This window comes from Solanum dulcamara, chromosome 7 (genome assembly GCF_947179165.1).
Source record: "Solanum dulcamara chromosome 7, daSolDulc1.2, whole genome shotgun sequence".
Classification (NCBI taxonomy): Eukaryota; Viridiplantae; Streptophyta; class Magnoliopsida; order Solanales; family Solanaceae; genus Solanum; species Solanum dulcamara.
In genome coordinates, this window is record NC_077243.1 from 76,038,083 (window position 1) to 76,058,354 (window position 20,272).

The window sequence follows — 20,272 nt, forward strand, 5'->3', positions numbered from 1 at the left end:
ACCATGAATATTGATCAACTTTTGAAAATACAATTTTTTAATATTTTTAAACACAACTTCAAAAAGTTGTTTTTTTCTAATAGGTAATGATTTTGTTGCCACAAGCAAGAGGCAGAGCTGCTGGTCTGTGAAGTCAGCAAGAGGGTTATGCTACTAAAGCACCAAACCAAACTCTCTCCTCATGCAAAGTCACCACCCATCACTGACACATGCCATCTATTTGGAAACACAAGCCAGTACTCAATGCTTTTGTTGTCCAAAGTGAATACAAAAGGTAATGGTCCAAACTATGAGAAGCCTTCAACCACATATTGGATTGGACTAATTAGCAAACTGGTCTTTGATAGCAACATTTTGTTGCCACAAGCAAGAGGCAGAGAGCTGCTGCTCTGTGAAGTCAGCAAGGGTTATGGCCTCAGTATTTACACAAATACCGGAAAACACCAAACCAAACTCTCTCCTCATGCACATATGCCACACAGACACATGCCCTCAGTATTTACACAAATACTGGAAATACAAGCCAGTGTTGTCCAACCCCAACAAAGACTTCATCACACAATTTATTTAGCTTGTCCACATCACCTTAATGCCCTCACTTGAGTTACAAGCTTGAGTTACCAAGCTCGGCATACTTGTTATTTGGTTGAGAACTTATAAAGTGGATCTATTTGTGTATTGTAACCGATGTGGGACAATAATGGAGTAAGGGACTATTAAATATAGCCACATTAAAAATACTATTGTTGGTTCATTCTTCATTTACTTTGATAAGATTAGGTAAATAATATTTCTATTTTGTTTATCAAATCACCTGAAATTTTATCCAACTACATATATCTGGAATGTATGACATACGTATGAACTGAGGAAGAAAGAGAATTTTCTATTTAAATTGAATTTGAAATTGATAAACCATTTAACACTATTCGAGTATTTCGAAAATAGTCTCTTTACTTCTCAAAAAGTAGGGGTAAGATTTGGGTATGCGTACACTCTATCCTCCCCAGACCTCATATGTAGGATTACACTTGGATTGTTGTTGATGTTGGACACACGCACACTTTACTCGCTCTGAGGATCTTTTGAAAACCACATCGCTTAAGGTTTTCATATATTTTATTCTCTCCAAACTCTACTCATAGAATTACACGGGATATGTTGTTGGTGTACACATTCTCTTCTAGCAAAAAGTTGCCACTCTGTCTATTATTCAGACTTCATGCTCATCTTGGTTATTGAAGTTTGGTGCCGGCTGCTATTTATTGATTATTTTTGTATTACCTGCATTGAAAAATGTTCATAGAGTTATCATTCTCTATTTTTTTTCTATAATATTTTTATAAGGTTTCTTATGAGTCAATTTTGACTATAAATTTAACCTAAATCATCCCAATTTTTAATCTTAAGAATGAAATCACTTTTTAACAAGGAGCCCTTTAAAGTTAGAATTTCTAGACATGAATCTAAATTAATTGAGGATACCAAACACTTAATAATTTTTTTTTAATCCAAAATCTATGATATACTAGCTTAAAAGAAAAAGAAAAGGTGATGGTCCAAACAATGAGAAGCCTGATGACATTTTTGGGTTTTGGACTTATGAGCGTGAGACCTTGCAAGAGGAAGAGCACTGCTCTGTAAAGCCAGCCATTAGGTTGTTTGTGCTTTCTTTTTATAAAGCACCCAACCAACCAAACTCCCCCTCTCAAGCAAAGTCCATCACCTCTTCAAAGAAGAAGAGGGACCGTAAACGAAAAGCCAGTATCTATGCTGGTCCCCATTTAACACCCCTCAAGACTTTATTCATTTTTCATGTCTGTCCCCATCACCTTAGTGCCCCCACTTGAGTTACAAGCTTGAGTTACTTAGCTCGGCATGCTTGTTATTTGGTTGAGGAATTATAAAGTGACCTTATTTCTGTTGTATAACCGATGTGGAACAGGGGAATAAGGGGCTATTCAGATTTTAATTGTACACATGCACTCTTTTATCATATCGTTCCGAAGATCTTTTAGAAACAATCTTTTTATTTTCCATAAGTTAGGAGTAGAGATTGTGAGATTACACTATGTATGTTGTTGTTGTATCCACGCACTCTCGTTGTGCGTTTTTAGAAACAACCTCTCTATCGTTCACGAGGTAGGGATAAAATCTGTTTGTACTCTCTCCTTTTGATCCGACTTCACTTGTGGGATTATACTGAGTATCAGTGGCGGAGCCAGAATATTTAATAGCGAATTCAAAATTTGAAAAAGTAAATACATGAATTAGCCGAAGGGAGTTCGACATCTATTATATATGCATAAAAAATTATTTTAACTATGTATAAATAATATAAATTAACCCCCTTATTATAAGGTGGCTCCGCCCCTGCTGAGTATGTTGTACACACATACTCTCTCCTCGTGTCGGCCATCTTTTGAAAACAATATCTTTACCTCATAATGGTAAGTAAGGGGTAGGCTCAGAGGCGAATCTAGAATTTTTAGAACATGGATACAACAACAACATACCCAGTGAAATTCCACAAGTGTAGTCTGGGAGGGTAGGATGTACGCAGATCATACCACTACCTCATGGAGATAGAGAGACTGTTTTCGAAAGACCCTCGGCTCAAAAGTCACAGTCCTAAGAATTTCTAGAACATGAATGCACTACCAAAAAGAAAAAAAAGAAAGAAGGAAAACAAGTATCAAGTGTGAAATGATCCCTAGTTCTCTAGGTAAATAACTAAACATCTAAGCAATTACACCATTTAGTCTTCTTGTAGCATAAGTGCCAACAAATAATATTATACCAATTTTAGAAAGTATATACACAAAATATTTGGTCATACAGAAAGACCATGAGTTCACGCGTTACATTTTTAACATGTAAATTCGCCCCTGGGTGTGATCTGCCTATACTGAATACTGAAATTATACTGAGTATGTTATTATTAACAAAGATTTGTCCACACGGTGGTTCCTCCGGAAAAAATGCTGCATAACTTGGGAACTGTTTGAACAAACTGAAAGTTAAGTTAGCTGGAAGTAGTTGATTAAAATAAGTTAACTTATGAACGGATCATTAATTCATTTAAAGGTTATTTGGATGGAGATGAGTAAAATTAAGATCACGAGTTAAACTGTGGATTATAGTACAACCAACAGTAACTCATCAAATTTTACATTATTTGTTTGTTTTCTTGTAATTTATTTGATTACCTAATAGATCTTCTATTTTAATTGTGATTATATGATATATATATAAAAAAAAAAGAAGGGGGGGGGGGAATTACACCTAATAAACCAATTGTGAAACTATTTATTCAAATTGGACTCTACCCAAATTATTTACCCTTAATAGATTCATGATCCAAAATATTTACCCTCTTACCCCATTTTTTTCTTTTAATTTCGCGTATGACGTCACGCTGACATCAGCATCACTGCTCCTTTTTTATACCATTAAAGTATATTACATACTCTCATGGTATCAAATGTGCGGAATAGTTAAAATAAGGGTATGAAAGTAATGGGGTGGTTTTCTTTTTTGGAGTATAACAATAATTATCCACCCAAAAAATACTTTTACAAGTTTTTTATGGGTCAATTCGAATATATATTTGATCAAATCAGCCTAATTTTGAGCTTTTTGAATGAAGTCGTTTTTTATATGAAACATTTACATTCTAAAGTGAAATTTTCTTGACACTAATTTAAATTAATCAGACTTATGAATATCAGACACCGAATAAAAACTAAATAATATAACTACATCTTTAATTAGGTTTTCAGATTATTATTTTTCAAATAGTATCAAATGCAAATTTCAGCAACATCAATTTACACATAAGTTGAACACCCTTCAACAAAATTTTAGAAATGGCATAATAAAAAGGAGGAACAGCAGTGGCGTATAACAACATACAACAAAGGGTGATCAATTCCATGATCAAGTTTAATTGAGCTGAGCATTTCAATAGCTTTTTCATATTTATGTTCCATTATGGCTAAATTTTTAAGGGCTAATTTCATATATATGTATCAAAAAGTTATTAGTTTACAAAAAATATAGTCATATTTTCATTTACACAAAAAATAGCTAAAAAAGGGCATGGGCTGAATACTACAGGGCTCAATTCGGTCAAAGGCCGTTAAGCCTTTTTTGCTGAAAATTACAGGGCTTAATTCGGCCTAAGGCCAGTAGGCCTTTTTTGTTTTCTTTCCTTTTCTTTTTTCTTTTTTTCTTTATAGTGTTGATTTTTTTAAAAAAATAAAATTATTTTCTTTTTTTTTTCTGAGTTTTTTTAAATAAAAAAATATCCTCTCTTTTTAAAAAAAAAATCTCATCTATCAATATTTTTTTGATAAGTAAAAAAGCAATGGCTGTTTTTGTAAAAACAGAAAAGGGTTGAATGGCCAGTGGGTATATTATTTATACAATATTTTTATAACAAATAATTACTATTCTTTTTGTATGTGTACACTATGAAATTGATAATTATCTACCAACCATCCTAAGGAAGACATATGTTGACCGAATTTTTCTATAACTTTTATTAAACACTACTCTCATTCGACAACAACTTCTTGATATGTATGCATCTGTAAAAAGGTGGAGGCTATTATTTTTTAAAAATAAGGCAGAAACTTTAAGGCATTAAATATTTTACAATCATAATGACGACATTTAAATTATGTATTGTGACATATTAAAAAAGAACTTTTATCAAGTTGAATATTTGATATATTTTAAGAATTGCATATTTGAAGTCGTTAGGGTATCATTTTTGAAATTCATTTGATAACTATTTTGTATGATATGTCTTGCAATGATAATAATATTCATACTAATTAACACGGTATACACGTTCGAAAATTAATTTACACAATACTTGTTATTGTTGTACACACATGTTTTCTTCTCGCGTCGAGGGTCTTGTAAAAATAGTTTCCACACTATATCCTCTTCATATTCACGTAAAAGATATTACTATTAGTTCATTCTTCTTCTAATTATCAAAAAGTATCACTATTGGCTCATTCTTCATTTAATTAAATAAGATTAGAGAAATGATCAAGCAATGAGGGCATTTTATTTTGTTCACTGAAACCGCATGAAATTTTACCCAACAACATTTCTGAATGTGTGATAAACTTATGAAAGGTGAAAGAAAGAGAACTTTCTACTTAAATTGAATCGAAAATTTTAACAAATACAAATGAAAAGAAATTGATAAATTATTTAACGTTATTCGAGTATTTCAAAAATAGTTTTTTTACCTTTCAAGAAATAGAGTTAAGTTATGGGTGTGCGTACACTCTATCCTCTCCAGACCCTACATTGTATGTTGTTGTTGTTGTACACACACTATCTTCTAGCTCTGAGGGTCTTTCGAAAACCACCTTGCTTTGAGTCAACATATGTTCGACTTTCTCCAAACTCTATTTATATGATTACACTAGGAATGTTGTTCAAAAAGTCCCCCATTGTCTATTATTCAGACTTCATGCTCGTCTTGGTTATTGAAGTTTGGTGTTGACCACTATTTATGGATTATTTTTGTATTACCTGCATTGAAAAATGTTCATAAAGTTATCATTCTCTTTTATATTTTTATAAGATTTCTCGTGAGTTAATTTTGGCTACATATTTAATCTAAATCATCCCAATTATGAATCTTAGGAATGAAATCGCTTTTAACAAGCAGCCCTTTACCTCCTAAAGTAAAACCTTTTTGATATAAATCTAAATTAATTGGGATTCAAAGTGAATACAAAACACTTAATTAAAAAAATTATCCAAAATCTATGATATACTAGCTAAAAAAACAAAGGGTGATGGTCCAAACTGTGAGTAAGCCTTGATGACATTTTTGGGTTTTGGACTTATTAGCAAACTGGCCTTGCTAATAAGATGGATAATTTTGACACTCTTCTCGCATCTTTTAGAAATTAAACAACCTCTATAGCTATCTTTCATGAGTTATAGATAAGGTTTGTCTATCATATTTTAAATTTTACATGTGGAATTACACTAAATATTTGAACTCAAAATTTTTTGAGCCGAGTGTCTTTCGGAAACAATCTTATTTACCTCATAATGGTATGTAAGAATTGGGTCAGAAACGAATCTAAGATTTCTAGAACATGAGTGCACCACTAAAAATAAAAGAGAAGGAAAACAAGTATCAAGTGCAAACTAATCCCTACTTCTTTGGATAAATAACTTAATATCCAACCAACTACCCAATTTAGTCTTCTAGTAGCATAATTGCCAACAGATAATATTATACCAATTTTAGAAAATATATATCCAAAATACTAGTCTTACGGAAATACCATGAGTTCACGCATTTCATTTTTAATATGTAAATTCGCCCTTGGGTATGATCTCTTTATACTGAATCTTGGAATTACACTGAGTATGTTATTGTTAACAAAGATTTGTTCGCCCGATGTTCCTCCGGAAAAAATGTTGCGTAACTTGGGAACTGTTTGAACATTAACTCATTAAATTTTAAATTATTGTTTGTTTTCTTGTAATTTGTTTGATTACTTAATAAAAATTCTTTTTTAATTATGATTATATAACATATCAAATAAAAAATAATTAAAATACTTTTACAATTTTTTCATGGATAAATTTGAACTATATATTTGATCAAATCAGCCCAATTTTGAGTCTTAGGAATGAAGTCGTTTTAGATGTGGAGCATTTACCTCCTAAACTGAGACTTTCTTGACACAAATCTTAATTAATCAGATTTCAAAATAAATATCATACACCGAATAAAAACTAAATAATATAACTACACCTTTGACTAGATTTTCAGATTATTGGTTTTTTCAAATAGAATCAATTGCAAATTTCAGCAACATTAATTTACACAAAAGTTAAACACCCTTCAACAAAATTTTAGGGTGATCAGTTAAACATCCTTTATCAAAAAATTATACTCTATATATAAACACGAACACTAAGGTACAAGGGCTTTAGTGCTTTTCTTATTTTGTTTTTTCTATTGTTGAATCCTCGTAAACCTAATAATCGAATGCTTAAAGAGACACTAATACTTGAAATCGTGAATTTTTATTTCGTGAAATCAAAACACTGAAAAAAAGAGGCCATAATGCAAATGCTACGAGTATTAGTCATGAGGCCAAGTGTGGCCAAGTTTCGAGGATCAATGGAGTCAGTCTACTAGTTTTCAGAAATTAGTGGACTAACACATACGTAAAACACTTAAAATTTTCAATTCCTATTTTGTTACATCAAAACTCTAAAAAGAGACCTTATTAATAAAAATGCAATGAGTATTAGGCACCAAGCTTATTAGGTCAGGCCTGACTAAGTTTGGGGGTTAACTGAGTAGCCCGACTAATTTTCAGAAATACACTCGAAAAATATTTTAAATCTTAAACTTTTATTTTGTGACATCAAAACGATTAAAAAAAAGAGGCGCCATCAATGAAATTGCAACGACTACTAATCACCGGGCCTGTGAGACGTAGTCTAGCTAAGTTTGGATGCCGACAAAGTCGCTCAACTATTTTTATGAAATATCAATGGACTAACACACAAAATAATACTTAAAATTGTGAATTTCTATTTTAGTAAACTTTGTCAAATCCTTTTAAAATTACAAAAAAAATAGTATTCTTATTTCCATAAAATATTTTAGTAAACTTTGTCGGTTAGATTTGAAAAAATTAATTAAAAACACCAGAAATTTTTTATCAAACCTCGAAATCACAACACAAATATATACTAGATATCAAAAACAAATATAAAAATATACTAGACACCAAAGATAAATATATTAGAAAATACATATTAAAAGATTGCGTCAAACTTTAAAAATATTACTAAATAATAATTGCTTAAATTACACCTCCAAATATGCCTTCATACTATTTTTTTTTCACAATTCATATCAAATTTAACAAACATAATTTATTAAATACTTGAAGGTAGGGGTGAGCCCTTCGATTACATTATCATCGAATTCAATAATTTTGACTTAAATTTTATATTTATATCAATATATTTATTACATAAATACAAATTATTAATTTTAAATTTAATAACTTAAAAAAACAAAAATTTCAACCTCATAAACTTTAAATTTTGATTCCTCCGTACTTAAAAGATGAAAATTATTCAAAAAAATATTGAAAAAATTACTTTGAACCTATCCAACCAAACATAAAGTCTATTTTTTTAGATTGATTTTTAGTCTCGAAATGTCATACTCGTATTAGAATTTGATTAATTTGAATTCATATATTACAAAGTCTATTTTTTAAGAAAATACTTCTAATATGACTTTTTTTCATTTTTATCTTGGATCACGTTGATCTCTTCTGTTATTTTCTCTTTTAACCATCTACTAATAATTTTGTTGGGTTTTTCCTTAATGGGGTTTTGTTTTCCCCCCGCTAAACACCAGAGCGAGAGAGAGTGTGTGTGAGATCTTTCAGTTGGTTTGATCACACACAGGTAAAGGGAAAGACCCTTCCCCTTTTTTCTTCATTATTATACTTTTATCTTTTTCTTCTCCTTCTCTTTGTTTCCTCTTTAATATTTTAATTTTCTTTTTTCCCTTTCCTTTTTACTAGAACAAGAGGAGAGAGAGAGAGAGAGAAAGGAATCAAAAACTGGAAAAAAGACTCATGTTTGTTTTTGTGGTTATACAAAAGGGGCTGCTTTGATGGATCTATAGATCTAACACTTTCAGACCCACATGGATTGTTATATTTTATTTAGATCTTAGTCACTATCAGTTGAAGGGATTCGGTAACTTACTAGGAAAAGCAAAAAGATAGCATAATAAAGGCCTAAATCACAACACCAAAGTCTTCTTGTCCTATATTCTTCAGCAGGTATTCTTAAAGATGTAAACATAATGTGATTTGGGTGTTGTTTTAATGCTGTTTTGTTCTTTTTGGGATGTGGGTTTTACTTAATTTTGGCTGTGAACTTTATGTGATTTGTGTTCTTTCAGGATTTGGGTGTTGGTTTTATGTTGTTTTGTTCATTTTGGGATGTGGGTTTTTACTGTAGTGGGTTAGTTGCTTCTTGTCATTGCTGATCTTAGAAATTGCCAGGTTGTTGGTCATGCTTAATTTTATTCTGTGTTGTTGAAATTGGGTTTTGGAATTTTCTGTTTTTCTGTGAACAGATTTGTGGTTCATTGGTTAAAGGTATGATCTTTATTGTTTTCTTTGAGTCGAGGGTCTATCGGATACCGCCTCTCTGCCTGTCAAGGTACGGGTAAGGTCTGCGTACACTCTATTCTCCCTCGACCCTCACTTGTGGTGACTATATTGGGTATGTTGTTGTTTGTTTCTTGGTTAAAGCTATGATCTTTCTGCAGCTATATGATTCTTGAAGTAAGCTATATAGCTGAAGTTCTTGTTATATGCTTGTTTTTTTGTATGCAGGATAAGAGAATATAATAATATAATTAGGGTTTTAGTTAGGCTGTTGCTGCATATTTTTTTGTTTTTTGGTGTTGAGCAACTGGAGGTAGGCAGAAGTGAAATGAAATGAGGGATGTTATCAAGGCTGATAAATTTCCTGAAGGCCTGTTGGCGGCCATCCTCGGATCATTCTGTACATGCTGGTTCGGATGCAGCTGGACGGCAAGATGGACTTTTTTGGTATAAGGATAGTGGTCAACACTTGATTGGTGAGTTCTCCATGGCAGTTGTACAGGCAAATAATTTGCTGGAGGATCAAAGCCAGATCGAGTCGGGTTCTTTGAGCTTGCTTGATTCGGGCCCCTATGGAACGTTTGCTGGGATATACGATGGTCATGGTGGACCGGAGACATCACGATATATCAATGATCACCTCTTTCAGCACCTCAAGAGTAAGCATACATACTAGACCTGTTTTATTGACCAAACTACTCATTGGCCAAGTATTGAATTGCATTAATTTGTTTGTAGTTCCAAATGGTGCTGTTAAGTTAGTTAAATGCTATTCATTAAAAAAAAAATTGTAATAAAAATGCAAGGGTATATACTTTTTAGAATTTAAAATATCTACTATATTAGATTATTTTCCATTTAAATTTGTAGTTTGAATTAATTAGTCTGCAACTTTCTTGTAGGGTTTGCAGCTGAACAAAATTCTATGTCTGTAGATGTAATACGGAAAGCATTTCAAGCTACAGAAGACGGATTCTTTTCTCTGGTTGCAAAGCAATGGACATTGAAACCACAGATGGCTGCTGTGGGATCTTGCTGTCTGGTAGTAGTGATCTGCAATGGTATCCTGTATGTTGCTAACCTTGGTGATTCCCGAGCTGTTTTGGGAAGGCATGTGAGGGCTACAGGGGAGGTTCTTGCCATCCAGCTTTCAGCTGAGCATAACGCCTGTTTCGAATCTGTCAGACAGGAGTTGCATTCAATGCATCCAGATGACCCGCAGATAGTGGTTTTGAAGCATAACGTATGGCGTGTAAAGGGTCTGATTCAGGTATATATCGTGTTTCATGATTTGTGGATAGAGTAGCTTATATAGTTTCTAATTCTTGCAATTATTTCCGAGGGAAACATATGATTAGTATCATCTTTATAGTCCAAAACATTTTATAGTTGATGGATTAGGTTATTACTCATTAGTCACTTATGCAGTTATTAGTGTGTCATCTGTCCTCTGGTCTTAGCAATGAATACAAGGGCAATTATTGCACACTATTTTCTGCATCCTATCAGATTCTTTTATGCATGGAGGGTATTTATGTACCATGTCTCCTATTCTAAGCTGGCTTTTGACTTAGATAGGCGTTTTAGATTCCTTGAACCAGAAGAAATTAAAATCTTTCCTTCATTTCTTATATTTCCTAATATTTTAAACTCTTTTTTGCTTTGCTATTCGTTTCCTTTATCATGGGGTGGATGGTGGTTTGCAATGACTCAAGTTATCGGTTGATCTATTGCTCGCCGCCAATTTTTGTCCTGTTTCTCGCAAATTTATCTGCAATTCCAGAGGATCAAACAGTCATATTTTTTCTTTGATATTTTCATTGAAGTGCAATCACACACTGTATATTCCACATTAATTCATGATGATAGAAAATAATTCTTATTAAACCATCAAAAGGTGGAGTACCAACTGAACCAACAATTGCTTTCCTCATTTGCTATGCTGACTGGATGTGTACTCGCGCGATCAATCAGTAAATGCAGAATTATGTGAATGACAAAACTGGCTTAACCTATGCTCTCTGTTGGCAGTGGGAGAGGAGTCTGTCTATCTGCCTAGCTAGGATAGATTTCTCCCAAACACAATCGGTTGAAATTCCACGAACCGCATGGTTGATAAGTCCGTCGACTGACCTGATATGCTATTACAAAATTTCAAAAAAAGAAAATTCAAGACTAGACACACTTATAAAAAGTAAAAAAGGCATATCAATACATACCAAATAGCCGTAGAAGATGCACAAAAAGACCAAAAAAAAAGATTTTATTGTGACATATGAACAACAGTAACTTCTGTACTTAATTAGTCACCCGAGTATAGGTGCATGTTTCAACTTCAAGCAGCCACGTGTCAAGCGTTAGAACGGATCGTTTACTTCAATAATGTGCTAAAGACCAGAAAGGTCAAAGGAAAGGCCATTCTTTGTTTCTTCCGTGGGGTTGGGATTAAATTGTAGTTGTACTATGTGCGTGAAATCCTTTATCTCAATCCATTGATTCATCATTCTGGTTATTATATGTGACAGATGTAGATGTCACCCTTTATACCTATTTGGTTATTTTGTGCTGTAGGAGTTGAGATATATAATATTCTTATTAAGAGCTATTAATTCAATTTATGATGATCTTTTCCCTGTTCTTAGATCCTGCTTTATATTCTTACAAAGATTCCGCACAATATTGAGATGAATTTACTTGTTTTCTGGCACCAAGCTATTTATATAAGTTTTAATTTTAAATTCATCTTGCAGATTTCGAGATCTATTGGTGATATATACCTTAAAAAGCCTGAATACAACAGGGAGCCATTGTATGCGAAGTTTCGGTTGCGCGAACCTTTTAAAAGGCCCATTTTGAGCTCTGATCCATCAATTACTGTTCAAGAACTTGAACCACATGATCAATTTCTCATATTAGCTTCTGATGGTCTTTGGGAACATCTTAGCAATCAAGAAGCAGTTGATATAGTACAAAATAGCCCCCGAAGCGTAAGATCTTTGACTACAGGATATTTTTCTTCCTTTCTTTTCAATTTATATTTCTTTTGCACATATGAAGTTTACCACTGCAAATCAACTCTAGTAGAATTGTATTGCTGGCTTTAGGTGGTGAACATTGAAAGTTCTAAATATCGTGTAGATGAAATGTCTCGTTAAACATATCTTGTTTTTATGTCTTTCCAAAATCATGTTTCATGTGCTATTCTAGCAACTTATGATGTACTTTTTGTTTGTTTCTTGTGATATTAGATCAAAATGCATTGAGGAATATATTTCCTGTTCTAAATATCACACCATTATTGTTGATATGACTCCTGGTATTCACTTATTAGCTAACTTGTGTAAAGAGCTCAGGTAGTTTCAGGAATGTCCACGTTTTTATAAAGAACAAATGAACACTTCTAGATCCCTCATTTGTATTTTATGAAAAGCAAAAATATATGTTGCTTAAAAACTTTAGTTTTTATCTTTTCGTCTTATCATTTTTCTTTGGGGTAAAAACACAGGTTGTTACTAGGCCATTGCTATTGGATGGCGTGTTATTCATGTAATTCGGACATGACATTTTGATATTCTTGAAATATGCAGCATAGTATAACAATATTAAAGGCTGGGTAGCTTAGGTGTCGAGATATCAACATTTCCTCTTACATTTTATTAGGAAATGGTTGCAGGAGGAAGAAAGAGTTATAGGAGTGCAAATCCACAAACGAATATACCAAATTAACAGATGAAAAAAAAAATTGTCAAGTAATGTGAAAATAAGAATTCTGAACTAAATTGTTCCCATGTTAGAATGGATGAGTGACCTTAGATAGGAGGGTGTAGAGGACACGGATTAGGATAGAAGGTTAGTAGGTAGCAATGCGTTGTCTTGTTGTCAGTTCATATTAGTAGTCGTAGACTCGTAGTATTGCTCTTGTAATTTCTTATCGTTCGACTTTTGTTACTATCTGTTGTTCCTTGTACCTTGATTATCATTTTGTTGTAGTTTATGTTACTGTGCTGTTTTTGTTATCATCTGTTGTTCTTGTACTTCCGTTACTTCTTTTCAGGACTGCTTTAGACTGTTTTTCATTGAGTCGAGAGTTTATCGGAAACAACCTCTCTACCTCTGAGGTAGGGGTAAGGTCTGCGTACGCTCTACCCTCCCCATAGTCCACTTTGTGGGACTACACTAGGTATGTTGTGGTGGTTGTTGTTAGAATGGATGAGTGAGTACTTGACATCCCTGCCAAATTCCCGTCTGCAATGTGTAGTTATAGTCTTACTTGTGTGGCTTTCTGGCATGGAAGAATATTGTGGTGAGGGATAAATATTTATGCGTTTACTCTTTTGCTTATTGATAGCAATGACATGTTCCTAAGTTTCCAACCTTCAGGGAAGCGCTCGGAGGCTTGTAAAAACTGCGTTACAAGAAGCAGCAAAGAAAAGGGAGATGAGGTATTCAGATCTGAAGAAGATCGATCGTGGTGTTAGGAGGCATTTTCACGACGATATCTCAGTCATAGTTGTGTTTCTAGATTCAGATCTTGTAAGTAGGGCGAGCTCGTTGAGGGGGCCCTCTTTATCTCTGAGAGGTGGTGGTATGAACTTTCCAGCAAAAAGTTTGGCTCCCTGTGCTACTCCTATAGAACTCGGTTCCACTTAAAAACTTTTTAATCTATTGTATACTCGCTATGTCCTCAAAAACTTCCTCGTGAGAGATTCAAAAAAAACGATAGAAGGTGCACTAATTTATTCTTTTGATGTACAATGCTATATTTAACATGGAACAGGTGCTTTGTTTGGTTTTCGAGCAGCAAAAGAAGAATCAAAGAATTTACTGTAGAGATTCTTTCTCGAGTATGAACGTGTCTGCTTTAGTTCATATTCCTCGCTTACACACCCTTTGATTCTTTAGTTTCATCTTGTAAATGGTGTAAAACAACAAATGAAAGATTATTCCGCTGCTTTTTTTTTGTTTTCTTTCCATTTCCTCGTATCATATTCTCATTGTATTAGGTATCATCGTCGATACCTCAGAATTAGAAAGACGGTAGCCATGGCGGATGTTATATACTTGTTGCTGTCGAAGCATTTCGTCCTACATCTACACGAGTATTTTGCTTGTTTTTGGAGATTGATTCTTGAATGTTGAATTTTTTACACTATTTTTTTTTTGCTTGGTGAACACTGATAATATGGATCAATGTTTGATTTTTCTGGTGAAATCTCCCTTTTTCTAGTTATGTTGGTCGGATTTTTTTAAAATATTGTCGGGTGCATGTCGGATCCTTCAAAAGCAGTACATTTTTGGAGGATCAGACATGATTGTGAAACAGGAGAGTCCGAGCAATATAAATTTTGAGAGCATCCATCTTGAAGTCTGTAATCTGGTACTCTGCATTTTTCATTGGCATTTTTTCAGAAGTGGCAGTGTCCCATAATGTAATGGGCTAGAATTATGATGGAGCACAGGTAGAGGCAGATCGAGATAGGTGAGTGGTGTAAGCACCTCGAGGTGTGAAGCAATCTCATACTAAATGGAATGACTTTATCTATGGTGGTTCAAGATTATGAGTTCTTTGAACATGTTCAAATCATAAATTCTAATTCATATATTATCTACTAACTAATAGTAAATTTGAAGGTTCTTTTCACCTTTTCATATACATTACAACCATGAATAGTTTTTAGCACAATTATTTGAATATAACAAGATTGTGGTTCTTGTTCTATTTCATGCTATCACACGAAACTTGTGATTAAATGTCACTGAAACAAAGTGTTTTTGTTCTATCTCTTTTTTTTTTTTACTTTGAGGATAAGTTGATCAATCTTAACATCATTTATGAGGAGACGACAAATGTAAAAAATAAATAACTACATTTTTAACCCATAAATAGTGGTGGCAATTGGGTGAGTTGGATCAAGTATGAGTGGATTGAAAACAGACCAATAGGAATTAGGCAATAATTTGAGACATGCATATTTTATATGGGTAAAGTGGGTTGAGGGACAAAATGAGTTGGGTAAAAGACAGGTGGTTCACACTTACCTATATTTTCATGAGTAAAGTAGAACTCCAACAATTGGACAACCAATTTGCAATATATACTCCACATTATTGTTTATTTGCATTTCATTCGAAGTTAAAGTACAATTCACCATGACCCCACCTGACCCCAGGAACCGACCTCAAGATTGGGAGTCAGGTCCCGAATCTCTGTTGATAGCCGAGTTTCAGGTTGTGAGTACGATCCTGGTCGGGTATGGAGTTTGAGTCTCAAGTCAGGAGATGAAATCGGGAGTCAGTCCTGGTCATAAGTAAGACTTTCACTCCAATGCTCCATTTTCCATTCTGTACCGGCTTGGACATTATGGTTATCAAAAAGAAGTGTTGTCGAAAACCCTTTAGTGTGGCAACCAGACTGCTACAAAACTAGGTAAAAGTACGATAACTAGATACATAATTTCGAATATGATCAGACAACAGAAATCATGCAATTGTCGTTGCCCATTTCTTTACATAAAATGAAGATAACTGAACTAACAGCTGGAAAGATGCAACCTACCTACCATGCAGTTACTCTACCAAAGAAAGATCTTGTTGAAGCCTCTCAACTAAATGTTTAAACTAAGAAACTTGCAGCCTCAAGATATCCAACTATTTCAGTAACAGAAGTCAAGAAACATAACCAATCGTTGCTACGGAAAATGAAACAATAACTACCACACGCAACAACTTCTTGCAATTGGTACAACCAGGCATGAAGTAATGATTTTGTACAGAGACTAAACATCATCAGTTTTACAGGGAGACAATCTGTGTGCTGATTAATTCGCGGCTTCCTTAACTGAAAAAATCACCTACATAGCAATTTTTCAACTAATAAAGCAATACAAGGGGCTAAAATTCCACACCCAGACAATAGCTCGATCATTATGGTCATCCAAAACAACGCACAAATCCGTCTAACAGGATAAACAGATTATCCTCTTAGACATAGCTTCACTAAAAACTCATACGTTCTGTAACTAATAAGAGAGTAGACCTATTCTTGCATGACGTTTGCACAAAACATGAGCGAACTGATACAAAAATACTACTTAGTTGAAGTAGTGAGCATTATAATAGCTCAAAATTCTTTCTACAGGATGGTAATCGACTACAATGACCATACCGGAAAGTGTATATTTGTCACTAATTACATAGGTTTCCCCGATATATTGTATGTGATGACAGACATAGAGGGGGGAATCCTTATCAGCAAGTATGAAGAAATTAAATAACCTTATAATTATTTACCGAGTACAACCACCTATAGATCCCGTCTGCACAATGGACACGAGCCATGTCTTAGCAACCATGTATCTATGCACGGTAGGTGAAACATGTGACGACATTGTGGCAAACATCTAACAGTTTCCGCCAGTTGAAAGTCCTGGATACATCAGTCATAACCACACAATCAATAGAATAACACAAACGGAAAGAAAAAATAGCAAATAAATGTTGTTAAACGTAATTTACCTGTAAGCAGACTGAACACGAGACTCTCTCCCCTGTATCATCCACATTGTTGTCATTGCTAATTACAACCTTGGCAATCTTCTCCACAAAATGTCCAGGCAAACCTTTTGCCCCACCTGTATCGAAAATGTTAGGCACCTCTTCATAAGCAGTTTCAACAGCTCCCATCTGATCAACGAGAAGAAAGAGTCAGCAAATCAAGTGAGTTTAAGTTGTTGTCGGAATTCCAAATGGCTAGCAGCTATGTTATATGATACCTGACTTTGCACTGCACTAAGCATCGCTGGACCAATCTGCTCACGAACTAGTCTACCACTTAACAAGCTAGCTATTACATCAATCTGTACAGTTCAAGAGATCCATCATTAACCATATACCTAAGAAGTATGTAACATAGCTTGTCATTTTTACATACAATAATTTTCATCTTCTTTTTTCTTATTTTCGTGTGCGAGCGATGGGCGGAAAACAATTTTTAACTATTGGATCAGGAGATTGTTTGTCATCGGAGTTTAACTTCCATGTACTGGGAGTGTAAAATATTATCAGGTCGCTTAAAAAGCAGTTGCACGTAACTCTACTTAATAAGCATTTATTAGTAACGTGAACTAAAAGGTATATGACATGCTATAACGAGTTCAATTACGTGATGGTGTAAAATTTCTTTACACTCTCGATGTATTTGTCTTAAATCCTTCCTTAATATACTGATATCTGATACAGATGTTACAAAATTACAAAGCTAAACTTTCAGAAGTATCAGTGAGAAAAGGTGCTATGTTGCTTACCAAGTAGAGAACACATCCAATTCCGGATTCATCCGATTGCCATAGTAACAGAGATGACTCAAAGACCTCAAGAGAGAAAACAGCACCAGAAATGGCTCCAACCGCAGCACCTCTAATAAATCCACTTTCCGTCTCTTGACCTATCAAAGCTCCTGTCATTGCTCCTAATAAGGTGCCCACTGCAAAAACACATTCCATTATTATTACCTTCACATTATCATCAGTTGAAACATAATCACCCCGCCAATCTACAAATCGCCATTTCATTCCATTTTACTGCAAATTTTAGAATCTGTTTCCTTTCAATCATATAACTATCTGACATACGAGTTCGACTGAACCTAGTAACTTCGGTCCAAACTCTATATTTGTCTTAAGAAATTCATTCAATATGTACAAATTATTAATTTAAAACTCAATAATTTAAAAAAGCTAAAATCCCAAAAGACTATCTGGCTTTAGCTTATTAACTCAAATGACGAACAAAAATACTACTCCCTCTATTTCAGTTACTTTGACACTATTTCCTTATTAGTCCATCCGGGAAAAAAAAATATTGTAACATATTTGTATATCTCTTACATGAAAAGCTTGTATAGCCACACAAATCATTAAGACCACAAGTTCTAAAAGTGTCTCTTTTCTTTCTTTAACTCATAACTTTAAAAATATAATGAGTTCTATGCTAAAACCTTAAAGGTTAAACTCATAAAGCTAAAAACCTGAATCCGCCGCCTATGATTGGACTCGAATTCAATAATATCATACCCTAAATTCAAGGTGAAGACACAATCAACAAGATAGCTAGATTGAAAATTGGAAGGGGAAAAGTCCAATAACCCTAATCAAACCCTTATCAAAATGCATACACAAAATTTCGCTCTCGTTTGACCATAGATTCTGAAGTTGAAATTCAAAAAATTGAATTTTTAAAGTTGTGATTTTTATAACTTGAAAATTATGTTTGGATATGCATTTTAATTAGAAAAAATTTAAAAAAAAATCATAAAAGTGAAATTTCTCCCCAAAAAAAAAGACAAACAACATATATACAGTATACTCCCATAAAATGAGGTCCCAAAAAAATAAACTATACTCAAATCTTAACTCTGTTGGTCAATAAAATTCTCCAGAGAGTGAGTTTCTGATCATAATGACCACCTAAAGTTGGATTTCTGAGCCTAAAAATAAAAAAATTATTTTCAATAAATCTCGACTCAAAATAAAAAATAGTCTGAAGCATCCCAAAAAAATTAACACAAGTACAAGAAATAAACAGATAATAACAGAAACTAACAGATGTAACATAACACAAACTCCAACAAAAGTAAAGTAACAAAAATGGAAGGAAAAGAAACTACACGAATCCCAAAAAATAATTCATTTAAAGATAAATTTTTAAAATCTGATCTAAAATAAAAAAAAAGTCGCAATCTAATAGACAAAATTTGGAAATAAGAATTGATAATAATATACCCACCTAATGCAAAGAAAAATGTGAAAATTGCAGAGAAAACATTTCCAATAATAGTAGAAACAGCAAATCTGAAGAAATCTTTGGCTCTTTCAATCAAATCCCTCATACAAAATGAAGACATAATTGATGATGAAGAAGTTAAAGCACTTCTTGGGTATGTATAAAAATCCATAATTTTTTCTTTCTTTGTTACTTTTCCAAAGAAAATTCAGAGAAAATATAGTAATAAATTCAATGTATATTTTGTATTGTGTGTAGTTGTATATATAAAGAGAAAAAAAGTTAAGAAGGTGATGTGAATTGTGAAGGTGAAAAGAAACCACAAAACCAGCTACCATTTATAGCTTTGTTTGACATACACACACTCTTATCTCATGACAGAAACAAAAGGGGTAATGAGAAAAAGAAAGTTTTTTTTTTTCTAATTTGATATCAATAATGAGGATAAATTAAATTTAGAATTGTGTTAGAAAAAATTTATGTTAAAATATTAGGGCTAAAGCGTTCTCTAACAAAAGCGATTCTAGTTTGTTTCACCAAACTTTTAAGAAGCCAAACTTTGGTCATGTTTTTAGAGGAAAAATAGGTGTTTTTGAATAATAACCTCGTTCTATTTTCAATAGTTAAAAATATCATTTTTAAAACATTAAGCTCAAAATAACTTACGAATTAATTAGTCAAACACAAAGATGACTTTCTACTATTCTTTTTTAATAAATATTTTTTAAGATAAATGAATTGTGAAACTTTAGCCAAATAAATATGCTTAATATTTGAATTCAAATTTTTTGATTAAAAATAAAATAAAATAAAAAATATTTGTCACTATACCAATCCTTGTTGTTTTTTTCAAAGCAATTTGATTGAATGGGAATTGTCTTTATTTTTGACAAAAAGATTGGGTTTAAATGATCCACCAAATTGAGGCAAATACTCACATGCAAAAGCCAAAAGGCTTCACATTGTCACTTTAGTTTCTTTCATTCTTCTCTTTTTTAATAATTTTTTTTCACCCTAAGGAATAAAGTTTTAAATTATTATTTTTCTTCCAGTGTTTGGTATTAGGTATTCAATAAGGAGTTGCAATTAATCTAAAAATTATAATTTTAAAATTATAGTTCCAAAATAATTTAGTCCACAAACCAAATAATCCTTAATACCTAAAAAGTCCATTATAAATGTTTTAATTTTTTTAAAATCAAAAAAGATTTCATTGGCTTAATTATAACACTACACCTTTTGATGATTTAACCTAAATTTGTGCACACCTTTAGAATGAAAATGTT

The 20,272-nt window shown here is 33.0% G+C and overlaps 2 protein-coding genes across 5 annotated transcripts; one reads left to right on the forward strand and one right to left on the reverse strand.

Moving 5' to 3' along the window:
* The first annotated feature begins 8,399 nt into the window (after positions 1 to 8,399).
* On the forward strand, positions 8,400 to 14,166 carry LOC129894412 (probable protein phosphatase 2C 60). Of its 4 annotated transcripts, none has more exons than XM_055970098.1 (5): positions 8,400 to 8,490; positions 9,435 to 9,865; positions 10,109 to 10,476; positions 11,957 to 12,193; positions 13,587 to 14,166. In XM_055970098.1, exons 2-5 carry the CDS (start codon positions 9,547 to 9,549, stop codon positions 13,854 to 13,856), a joined length of 1,194 nt encoding a protein of 397 aa, XP_055826073.1. In that variant the 5' UTR covers positions 8,400 to 8,490; positions 9,435 to 9,546; the 3' UTR covers positions 13,857 to 14,166. The 4 variants fall into 4 exon arrangements, with proteins under 4 accessions (XP_055826073.1, XP_055826075.1, XP_055826072.1 ...); XM_055970100.1 differs by lacking the exon at positions 8,400 to 8,490 and adding an exon at positions 8,524 to 8,873 and having other exon boundaries at positions 10,142 to 10,476; XM_055970097.1 differs by lacking the exon at positions 8,400 to 8,490 and adding an exon at positions 8,525 to 8,873.
* Positions 14,167 to 15,686: 1,520 nt separating this feature from the next.
* Positions 15,687 to 19,298, reverse strand: LOC129896528 (NEP1-interacting protein-like 1). The gene is made up of 5 exons (XM_055972453.1): positions 18,990 to 19,298; positions 17,510 to 17,688; positions 16,979 to 17,062; positions 16,722 to 16,889; positions 15,687 to 16,632 (listed from the first exon to the last, which is right to left on the reverse strand). The coding sequence occupies exons 1-5, from the start codon at positions 19,156 to 19,158 to the stop codon at positions 16,510 to 16,512; spliced, it is 723 nt and encodes a 240-aa protein (XP_055828428.1). The 5' UTR covers positions 19,159 to 19,298; the 3' UTR covers positions 15,687 to 16,509.
* Between the last annotated feature and the right edge of the window lie 974 nt (positions 19,299 to 20,272).

What these genes read in the sequence shown, in the direction of transcription:
- LOC129894412 (XM_055970098.1), top strand. Translation starts at nt 9,547, where the DNA reads ATGTTATCAAGGCTGATAAATTTCCTGAAGGCCTGTTGGCGGCCATCC. An exon ending in CCTCTTTCAGCACCTCAAGA is followed by an intron (nt 9,866 to 10,108) that starts GTAAGCATACAT and finishes ACTTTCTTGTAG; the next exon opens with GGTTTGCAGCTGAACAAAAT. An exon ending in GTGTAAAGGGTCTGATTCAG is followed by an intron (nt 10,477 to 11,956) that starts GTATATATCGTG and finishes TTCATCTTGCAG; the next exon opens with ATTTCGAGATCTATTGGTGA.
- LOC129896528 (XM_055972453.1), bottom strand. Translation starts at nt 19,158, where the DNA reads ATGGATTTTTATACATACCCAAGAAGTGCTTTAACTTCTTCATCATCA. An exon ending in TTGGATGTGTTCTCTACTTG is followed by an intron (nt 17,063 to 17,509) that starts GTAAGCAACATA and finishes TGAACTGTACAG; the next exon opens with ATTGATGTAATAGCTAGCTT. An exon ending in CGTGTTCAGTCTGCTTACAG is followed by an intron (nt 16,633 to 16,721) that starts GTAAATTACGTT and finishes TGATGTATCCAG; the next exon opens with GACTTTCAACTGGCGGAAAC.